The 11,598-nt window shown below is 32.5% G+C and overlaps 1 protein-coding gene across 1 annotated transcript in view; it reads right to left on the bottom strand.

Moving 5' to 3' along the window:
- Positions 1 to 305: 305 nt before the first annotated feature.
- The window catches only part of MDM1 (Mdm1 nuclear protein), a 34,465-nt gene continuing 23,172 nt past the window's right edge, over positions 306 to 11,598 (bottom strand). Inside the window, exons 8-15 of the mRNA XM_029283435.1 lie at positions 10,863 to 10,901; positions 10,361 to 10,536; positions 9,352 to 9,624; positions 8,394 to 8,518; positions 7,865 to 7,998; positions 5,673 to 5,919; positions 4,735 to 4,803; positions 306 to 2,027 (exon numbers count right to left, since the gene is read on the bottom strand). Coding sequence (XP_029139268.1) covers positions 1,912 to 2,027; positions 4,735 to 4,803; positions 5,673 to 5,919; positions 7,865 to 7,998; positions 8,394 to 8,518; positions 9,352 to 9,624; positions 10,361 to 10,536; positions 10,863 to 10,901 — 1,179 coding nt within the window. The 3' untranslated portion in view covers positions 306 to 1,911. The remainder of the gene's footprint in view (positions 2,028 to 4,734; positions 4,804 to 5,672; positions 5,920 to 7,864; positions 7,999 to 8,393; positions 8,519 to 9,351; positions 9,625 to 10,360; positions 10,537 to 10,862; positions 10,902 to 11,598) is intronic.

Here is an 11,598-nt window from a genome sequence, read left to right as displayed (position 1 = left end):
TTAAATTAATGTTCATATATTTAATGTTTCTTCCTCAACTAAAGCTATCTCATAAAATTGATTTTTGTAGAGCTGAAAATGAAATGATCTGATCTATACATAATTTCTGGATAGATATACAAATGAAGACACCAAGGTTTTCTGTTTCTCCAAATGTTTCAATACATTTCCTGACAATTTAAATGTATTTGTACAAAGTTTGAATACATATTTTAAAATAAAGCAAAATTTTGAATTAACTGAAATTTATGTTGAAACAATACTGCAAGTGAAACATGAAAATATGGCACAGATATGAACATTTATAATTAAGAATTTGTTGTATTCAAAATATTACTCAATTTTTAAAGCATGTACAACTTGATCTCCCAATATACAAATCTAACCATCTTTAAAATATTACAGAAAAGTCAAGGTTTTTTTGCACAAATCTTATATTTTTAATGTTTAAACGCAATAATAGTGATATATGAAAAGAACTAATTATATCCTGCATATTTACTATAAATTTTCATTCTAATTTAAAACTATGTTTTACAATAAGGCAATAATCACATCAAGAAAATTTCTGAATTACTAAAGTATACTAGGGACCAACAATATATTGCTTCTAGATCTTGCTGGACTAGATTCAAATTTCTCTTACCACTAGTAATGTTGATTAGAAATTATGAAACTTGGTGTCCAATAGCTAGGGAACCACATCCCTAATTCAGCTTTTTCAAATTACCATGGAGTTTGGGGAAGAATTAGTAGTCCCTAAACATAATATTTAAAACAATTTTTGCTCTTAGCTTGGCTAAGGATTCTCATGTACAAAACCTAAGGCTATATTATGATTTAAACACAACAAAAAGGATTGCCAAGAACACATTTTCTCTGAAATGTTGAACTATCACACAAGAGTAATACATGCTTGTGTGCTTTATTACACCAGTCATGTTAATATTACAATCTGAAATGCAATAGACTTCAGTTTTAAGCTGGCCATCATGATATAAATATTGAGGGAAAGGAAAAAGGTGGGCAATACTGAAATGCCAAAGTAATTATTTGAAAATTGATTATGACAGTAATATTTGTGACTATATTATTCATGATAATTTCATAATAAAAACTGCTTTAAAAAATTCCCCAACTTGGTTTCTTCCAAAATTTTCTGAACTATAATTCCCAGAATTCCCAGCAACATGGCTATTGGTTCTAATGGCTGAGAAGTATAGGAATACTAATTCTGAAAGATCATCCAATTGGGGAAAGTTAATTTAGTGTTGTAGAATAATAAAACTGTATTTGATCTATCAAAAACAAAAGCCAGTAAAGTGATTGTCCATGCTGGAACACAGGGATTAATAATAAAGAATCCAACTAAAACTTGTATATAAATGTACTGAATGATGGTTTATAAAAAAAAATCTTTAGGTTTGCTGAGTAATAGAAGAATAACACAAATAATCCTTAGCTGCTATGTAAGCCATAAAGGTAGCAGGTAGTTTATTCTTATTCCATTTTTTTTTACTTCCACTTAACTTTTTCATTGGCTATTTTTAAGGTTGCATTTCTGTTACAATATCAAGGACTTCTTGAACCTTATAATATGGCACCATTTCACTGCTTTTTAAAGGTGATAAGGAGTCTTTTGGAATTCATCAAATAAAAAAAGCTTATGATGTAGTCTATTTGTAATGGGTTTTTTTTTAGAGTGAGGTAGAATACAGATTTTGGATAAGTTAATATTTCAAATCAAGTACTTGAGTATTAAGCCAAATCAAAAGGAGTATTTGAATATCCAGCATTTTTACATCAGATCCTTTCCCCTTATTGATTAAAAAACCAGTATTTAACTATTTTTTTCTCGCAAAAGTTAAAATACCCTACTATAAAACAAATTATAAGCATAGCAAAATTCAATCACATCTTGCCCCAGAAATTTTCTTTTCTTCTTTGAGCTCGTTCTAGAACCTGAGATGCAAGAGAACCAGAAGCAGCAGATCGAGCAGACAACTGGGACAGTCGGTCAACATCATCTGTAAGTACAAAGAAAAAGAATATGAAAATTGCTGTTGGTATGAAATATACCCAAAACATAGAGAAAAACATGAGTGAAATAAATATTGTCTAAAATCAGAAAGAGATCTCTAACTAGCATACACTACACCGCATGGTTTATCATGGGAGGACAAAATGGCCCATTTAATAACACTTCAATGTTTTGTTTTGGAGTATATTTGAGAAGTTAAAAATAACAGAGGGAAATAATTTAAATAAAACAGTATTGAAGAACAATCAGAAATACTTTACTAATGATTTGATATAGTCAAAACAAAATAAAAGGGTTTGTGAAAACTGCATCTAGCTGCAGGTATACACAAGGGAAGAGACTCCTGATGAACAATCTCATACATTCTAGGAGTTCTGAACACAGATCTACACAGACATAGAATCAATTTAGGTGAATTACAATGGTCAAATGAAGACAGATCGTATATGGCATATACAGTAAAACTTAGTAACCACCATAGGCAAACATATATTATAAGCAAAGATTCCCCATGAGGACTATGCAAAATAAATGTGTGTATTTAACAGAACCTGATTTCTATGATATTCAATTTTTGAAACTCCTACTGCTAAGGATTCTTGATTATTTCATTATCTTTGCTTTTCTGTTTAGCAAAGATATACAAGTAGTCTCTACTTACTGACCATTCATTCAGTGACCATTCTAAGTTGCAACAGCACTGAATGAATGGTACTTGGAAGTTTCAGATGCTCTACCACTTCTGCAGTCACATGGTCACAATTCAGGCATTTGGTAATTGACTCACACTTAAGGTATTTATTGTGCCCCATGATCATCACAATGGGAAGCTGGCAAGGAAGATGGCAAGTCACACCAGTCAGTCTCCCTTGGCCTCCCTGTGCTCATGCAGCACTACCGCCTCCTTCACCTGGCTTCCTTATACTTGTATTGACCTGCGCTCACGGCCTGCATCAGGCCTCCCTTAGCACTGCCTCCCTGTGGCACTTTTCACACTCCTTGCCTGAGACTCCTGCAGCCTCCTGTTTAATGACCGACACATTTTGGGCGTATGACAGCAACTAAAACTGCCAGGATTTTTATTGCTAAATAATGTAGTCATCTGATGGTGTCATACTTTATGACCACATTGCTTAGCAACAGCAATCACAGTCCCAATTGCCATTGTCACCCAAGTACTATCTGTAATGGTTGAACAAATATCATCGCACAAAAATTAGGAAAATGGCAAGGCATAAGTAAAGATCTGATAATTTTGAAATGTTTAAATATTTTCAGTAGCTTTGCTAAGCAATTTGAACAAGACCAATGCTTTCTAGTCTCAGTTGTTAGAAAGTATGAAGTTGCAGAAAATCTGTCTCTTTTTCTATTTCTTTTTTCAACATAGAAATTTTGTGTATGCAGATGCATGGATCAGATCCAGGCAAAGCATTGTCAAATTTTCCCTTTTCTCATTTAGAGTATTGCATAACAATTTGCCCTCTGAGGTAAAGTAATGTTTTGCAAATAATGATTTTATTTTTCTGCAAGAAGTTATGACTGTGCATAAAAATGTCAAGTTACAAAGAAAATTACATTTCAAATACTGTATTTCCTCTTTAGTGGTTAACATGACACAATTTTCTAGCCCTCCAATAGTTCCAGGTACAAAAATTGTGCCAAATCTGTATAAACTAATTTCATGAATATTTTTAAACTCACTACCACCCACTTTTATTGCTCTATTTCCAAAAAAGGCTAATCTTGCCAATAAGGCATGTCAGCAATCTTACCCATCGAAAAGAGCATATGGTAAAAAGGTACTTTTAAAATAGTTTTTGAAGGCTTTTAAACTGCAGCAGGATAGTTTCTGCACCAACTTTATATGTTCTTTGTTGCACAGTTTGGAAGTTATCAATGTGCTATCATTTTCTCATTGATGCTATCTTTATCTTTAAAAAGATCCAATAGGACCTTGGGTGATTTGCATTCTACTATTTTTATTTTTTCTTATTCCAGTCTTTGTATGGTCATTAGCATAATCACTTAAGTTACTACAGTGCTAGAATCAGTTTAGAAGGCCTTGCGCTCACTTGCTCCATAATTGTTGATGCAAGGACAAGTCAAGCCTATTAAACTAGCCATAATAGTTTGCATGCTGTCAGTTAAAATTAATGTCAAACTCCTGGCAGCTGGTCTGTAACTGAAATCCTGTATGTGCTGTTTGGGAGTGCCAGTGTGCCAATAGACATTTATTATTATCAAGTACCATATTCCACCTTTTCATATTTATTAAAATTATTTCATGTTAAAGAAAACTGGAAGTTGGAATGCTATAAAATAAAGTATCATCAGCTAGCATGTTTTTTTATTTCAAAGAATTCATTTTGATTCCAAATTGTTAGAAGATAAACCGGACAGGCAACTACATCCATGTTTTTTATCACAGCATTAAAATATCTATGAAAGTTAATAATCCTCACAAATTTGAATAAGCTTTCAAATGAAAACTTTCCATTTTAACCATATCCAAAAGACATAAACCTTGCTATATAAAAAATTTCTATTAACATTAGTAAGGAAGCAGTACTTATTTAGGCGTGTAATTTTTACTATATGTTCATTACTATATGTTTTATTATTATATGTTATTATTATTTATATAATTATTACTATATGTTTTATTTGCTATATAACAAAATGTATTAACCAACCTTCATCATGATAGTTTCTCTCCTGAAGGGGTAACTGTAACCAGCTCCTTTTGGGGCTTGCAATGTTGCCTATTAGGAAAAGTATACATTTACTGCATTTTATCAATTCAGAAATACTTTATTTTGTAAAAGGAAATTAAATTAGAATGTTATCTAAAGAAAAATGAGAATGTGCTTTTTTATAGCTAATTTTGATCCCACGTTATATATATATATTATAGCATATAAGAACCATGATGGTGCAGTGGTTAGAATGCAGTACTGCAGGCTGCTTCTGCCGACTGCCGGCTGCCAGCAGTTTGGCAGTTCAAGTCTCACTGCCTCAAGGTTGACTCAGCCTTCCATCCTTCCAAGGTCGGTAAAAATGAGGACCCAGATTGTTGGGGGCAATATGCTGACTCTGTGAACTGCTTAGAGAGGGCTGTAAAGCACTGTGAAGCGGTATATAAGTCTAAGTGCTATTGCTATTACTATATAGGGAGGAGAGAATAATGTACAGTATATTTTCAGAATAGGTTGTTTAAAGAAAACATTGCCAGCTGCTCAGTAGAGGACAGTTATGAAATTACTTCAAAACAGTTTGGATCACACCCTGATATGCCACATATTTCTTAAACCTGACTGTAACAAGTTGCTCTAAAGTTTATGAAAGTTCAGCATAATTGGAAGACACTCGACTGAGGAAATAAGTCTACATAGCTGAAAGCAGTGTTTATCTCAATCTAAAACCAACAGTAACTTTCTGTCTAAGTTATATTCTTCTTCTAATCGTTATTCTTCAAAGGATAATCACACTATCAAGTCCTGTTGGATACTAACCTTTATTTCAATGTATTGCAATCTGAGTATTTGTTATTGTTATTGCAACAAAATACTAAAGTTATTTTAAATAGATATGTCAATCTAAACAAAGATAAAGATTTATGATGCAAACCAACCATTATGCTGAAACTCTGGATCCCGGAGACTTCCTTGAATGCGGCACAACCGTCTCCAATAGGGTACATCAGAACCCTTAACCAGCTTTGTTTCAAAAACTGTAGGCATCTGCTCTGAATGCATTAATGTTGCACAGTTTCTTGTACCAGAAATATCTTGATTGGAACACTGATCTGTTCGTAGAGGCAAAGGGTCCAAAGTTTTCAGCCCTGCAGCTGGGGAATTAGTCACAGTTTTTTCTTCACCCTAAAATGCCAAAACAAATATTCCCATTGTAAATAATTCTGCTATTTGCTAAGATCCCTAATGTTGTTAATAAAAAACCCCCAAAGGCCATAGTAATAATTGGTATTTTAAAAAGTGAAAAAGTTTAAAGTCATTAAATGAAAGCAATTAGCCATGCTTCTGTTTTGTATGTCTTACATTAACTCAAAGAGATGTGCAAAGCATTTTGAATTCTAAGTGTTTCAAACTTGAAATACCCCATCCCAAATGTGAAATGTTTGAAGCTAAAATACTCCATTTCAAATTCAAAATGATCTGTTTTGAATTTGAAATATCTATCCCAACTTTAGCAAAAGGTTTTCAAGCTTTGAGACAACATTTTGTGCTCAATATTTTGAGTTTGAAACCTTCAATCATAAAAACAGCATTAGAACACTTCTGGTAAGGTTGAAATAAATTACTTTCAAATTTGAAATAAAGACATTGTGAATCTGAAAAATTGTTATTAACCTTTGTTATCTCATTTATTTACTATAAAGTGCCTCACAGCAACTGCTTTCTTATGTAGAGATTTCAGAAATCCTGCAAGTAGTTGTGTGCTATAATTTATATAGTAAATAAATATATACTTGTATTATGTACAATTTTTCACAGTATGAATATGTAGTTACTAGCCCCATGCTAGTTTTCTATAGAGATGATGCCATATTGTTAATTGAAAACCTAACTAATTTATACAATATGTTGCACTGTACAAGAAGCTTACATTTGAAAAGTAATGTATCAAGATAATTAATTCAGAAAATGGAGTGCAAGATATACCTAAATGATAAAACCAAGGCAGTAGATCAGTTTATGCAAGCTGGAAAAATATTTACTAAATTAAAAGAATGGGAAAAGTGATAAATGGAAAGATTTGGAAACGTAGTTAAAAAGTGTGTCTATTGCAAAGAATAAATATAACAAGAAACAAAATCAACTGTGCTTTTTATGGTGCTGCCCATTTTTTTATACTGAAGTGACAGTTGGATATGTCTATTGATAGTATTGTTATATATTCCTGGATAACAGGTACAAAATGTTTGTTTAGGCAGTTTGGTCATAAAGAGAAAGTAAATATCTATCAAACTACACAACCAATATATGTGGAAGAAGAATAGATTAACAGACAGGATAAGATTCAGAAGGTCACAGTAGCAGAGACTCAGTGACATTGTTAAAATGAAAGAGGTGAGATATTGAAGAACAAAAGTCAAAATATAAATTAATACAAAATTTGAGGAAAGCAAGAATGGTTTGCCAAAATTTAAAAAAATGAGACTTATGATAAAGGGTGTTGGAGTAAATATACACATTATTCCCTAACATTCTCCTGCAAACCACAAATTCTAATCAAGTAAGTCAAATTTAAAACAGGAAATAAACTGTTACAGATTTCATTATAGCCATATGTAATTTCTCCAGTGCTACACATAGTCCTCGACTTACAGCTGGTCATTTAATGATAGTTTGGAGTTATGATTGCCTTGGAAAGAGTGCTGTACAGTCCATAAAGCACTTCCGGCTATTAAAAAATGTTGCACTATTCCCACAGCAGTCACAACTGCATTTTAGGCACTTGGCAACCAGTTCACATTTATGACTGGTTGCAACATCCCAGTCACAAAACTGCAATTTGCTATGTTTTTTGCCAGTTTCAGTGAAAAAAACCTGCGCACTTATGACTCAGTGATTCACTTAATGACTGCCATAAAAACTGTGGTAAATCAGGTTCAGCCACATGGGTGCTTCAACTTAACAGTCATAAAGACTTACAACCAATTGTGGTCATAAGTTAAAGTCAAAAGCTACCTGTACTAATTTACAGTTTCTTATTTGACAAAATTATAATTTTCTTTGTAATTATATATTTTATAGGAAGCAGAAATGGACATTACAAATATTTCTTACACCAATGTTACCTTACCCTGTTAGTTTTTCCTTTTACTTGTTCTCTTGAAACTTGACTATTTGCCAAAGACTGCTTTTCTGAAGATTCCTTTTCTATTTGCAGTGAGGATGAATGCTTTCCTTTCTGAGGAGATACTAAAACAGCACCTCCTAAAATAAAAATGAACAACTTCCCCTTAATGCTAAATTCATCACAGAGGACATGGTTACTAATTGTGGCTATGTTATATATTATCTCCAATATCTAAGAGACTATACCACCTGCATATATTGTAGATGTATAGAAATACAAAGGGGAAGCTACTAAATTCATATTATGCTTGTAGACTTCCCAGGGGCAGCTAGGTAGTCACTGCTGAGAGTAAGGAAGATGGCCTTGATGATCAACTTCCTTATTTTCTACACTCACATTGGAACAGACTACTGAGCTAGATTGGCTCTAATCAATTCATCGACACAATTATTAAAATTAACATAAAATGAATTCTTAGGATGCATGTTAAATCATATTTTAGGAAGTTAAATGAAAACTATCAGGCTTTTACCTGTAACTGGGGTTGTCAAATCATGATGTGTTCTTTGGATTCCACCAAGTGCTCTAAGTTGTGGAGTTGGAAGCCTACCGTGTGCGCTTAAAGATTCTGAAGAATCTCCCCTGTCTTCTGAAGAACTTACATTTTCCATGGCAAAATAAGTAAGAAATGTGACAAAATATGATTATCCAATGAACAATTATTTAAAGTCCTGAGTCTGCATTAGGGGTTCTAAGTTATGAATTATTGGAGTCACAAACAAGGTATCACAAAAGAGCTTCCAAGTTATTATCCCCAGTCTCTGGGTTCTGTTTCTTTTTTTGAAATTATAATTGTTTTTGAAGATTATTTGGGATTTTGTTATAAAATCTTGAGTAAATTTTGTAATTTAATCAAAATAATTACAGATCAATTTTCAATCATTGGTCTTATTTTCTAAATTGCACTTTCTCCTTTGTTACATTTGAAGAATACAAATTCAATCATTTTTACAGTTACTTTACTGTCCCAGAAATGCTTATTAAATAACATCCCAGACATAATTTTCAAATAAAAACCTCTCAATAAATATCTATGAAATGATTATGCAGTTTTTCGTCATATGTTTATACAGATGTTATTTTAAAAAAAACATTAGATTAAATCACTGAATATCTTTAATTTTGGTAAGTAATTATTTATAGCCTTATTCAAGCCAGAAAACTATGGTTTATCAAGCCTTGCAAATCAGAATTAGAACTGACATGAGTATGCTATTTGAATATTTGCTTAAGGTATATTACCTATTAGAATTTGTATACCCAAATTCTAGCTCAAGTTATTTGGCATAAAAATCTAATCTTATTTACGTCAATGCATCAGAGCTCCCCATTAATGGTGAAATTAACATTGCCCTAGCTAACAGATGTTTAATCATAGAAGTAAATACTCCATAACTCCAAACAGGAAAAATAATCTTTCAAATATTTACTTTTGCTGATTGTTTATACTGGCATCCTTGTCATTTTTTTCCACTTTTTTAACTTCATCAATTTTTTGCTTATTTTCTTCTTCTTTGCATTCCCCTAATGTAGGTGACAGAGTTTCCTGTTGCTCATCATCATGCGATTCATCCCAAACTAAACGTCGCTTGACAGGAATAGTAGAAGCATCTGATACACCTAAATTCTCAATGTTATTTTGCTGCAACGGTGCAGGTTGTGCCAATATGTTAGGACCTGAAGAGAGTTTGTTTTCAGGAACCCTAAATAAAGAATAACAATTTATTAAATGTAAGATTTAATAACCATTTATATATTTTAAGAAATATTTGGGATCTTCCTCAAAGATATGACTAATGGCAGTTATATCAACTTAAATACATTTATGTTTCAAGTATACTCATCTGCAAATTTAATAATAAAGTAATCCAAATAAGGAGGGCCTATGAACTATACAACTAGCTCTCTGTAACAGTAGGGGCTTGAGTTGAAAATAAAAAATAGTCTCCATGTCACATGGAACCCAGATTTTCAAAGTAAGTTTGCAATATATGCTAGCAATCTGCTAAATAAAGGAAAGGGAAGAACAGTTACTGTGCTTGACAATCTTTATGAGTATCTAAAATCTCTCTGTACACATACTATACACATAAATGCACACATAAATACGGTGCTTAAGGACCGTCTCTATTTTACATATTCTTAATCAAATTTACTTGTGGAAAAATCTGCAAAAGTCAAGATAATATTTAATAACATGTTCATATTGTGGTTAAAATGTTTTTGGATGTAGCCTGAATGGATATATTCATGTAATAAATGATTGATATACCATCACTTTCTTTCAAGCTACTTTTTTTTTTTAATTTTCCAGGCTAGCCTGCATCGAAGGGATTGTCTGAAGGTTTTCCATCTAAATATTAACCAGGCCCAGCTCTGTTTAATTTTTTATCCCAAAATACCATATTTTTAAAACACAATCTTCTTCTAATTTCTTACCCTGCTAAATCAAGCGCTCTGATATTGTTGCTCATGGTTTCTTCCACACTGGATTCAGAGGACAAATCCCAGAGTCTATTGTTATCTGATAGGATTTGATTTAAATGATCTCTGGAAAAGTGGGTTCCTTGTATCCTCTGCTTATAAGCTTCTGCTTTCTCTCGAAGTTCTTTCACCTGGATATGAAGATTTCACACTTATTGATGTGTTTTCTTTTTTTAACTTGTACTATTTTTGTCAACTTTGTTGGCTAATTAACAGCCACCAACAGCACAGAACAGCATGTCACAGACAATGCACAAACATTGCAGCGCAAATATCAAAGGAAAAGATACAGATACATTTTTAATGAATGCTCCTTTTAAGCAGTCAAGCCAAAGATCACTAGTCAGTAAATTACTAGCAAGCATCAAACAATGCACATGCTTAATATAACAATACTTTTTTATGATTCATAAATTTTATAATTGCTCCAAACATGAAAAACTTAGACATGACCAACCTCCATATACCACATGGTATTTAGAGTGTTTTGAGAACCCTGAAGAGAGGAATAAAAAAATAAACAATATTTACTAATTTTATATTACTATTACAAATTTACTTCAAAAACTAAAATGATTTCTTCCATTCTGCTATGACTATGTTATTATACTGCCTCCTAGAGTTCACACTACAGAAGGGTAATTTAACTTCCTTAAAAATATGGCATACTTAATGAACAGATTGAATAAATATTTGACAACTGTAAAATGATGCATAGTACATTTTCTGAACTGATAGAATGGCAACAACTGATCTCTATTTTTTACATGTGTATTGTTATTTTTATAGCATCAGTCTTCACCAAATTAAATAAACAGTTACTCCTTTGTTACTGTTCCATAAATCTCATTTTTACTACTGCTTTCCTGGGGAATACTGACTTCAGCCAAGGTAGGAGAAACTGAAGTGGTTTTGGGTTTTATTCTGCAGTTCTTTCTGATTTGTGAGGGAGCTTGAATTAACTTCAGTGGTGGTTGTTTCACAACAGACCACACCTTTTTATTATTTTATAACCTAACATAACTATTTCATCAAATCATATTATTTTTCACAATACACAGGAGTAGAAATAAAGCACTTCCTTCAACATCTTCATCAACGATCTGGACGAGGGGATAGATGGGGAACTCATCAAATTTGCAGATGACACCAAGCTGGCAGGAATAGCCAACACTCCAGAAGACAGGCTTAGG

This window comes from Protobothrops mucrosquamatus, unplaced genomic scaffold (genome assembly GCF_001527695.2).
Source record: "Protobothrops mucrosquamatus isolate PMUCROS unplaced genomic scaffold, P.Mucros_1.0 scaffold85, whole genome shotgun sequence".
Lineage (NCBI taxonomy): Eukaryota > Metazoa > Chordata > Lepidosauria > Squamata > Viperidae > Protobothrops > Protobothrops mucrosquamatus.
This window is presented reverse-complemented; position numbering and strand designations above follow the sequence as displayed.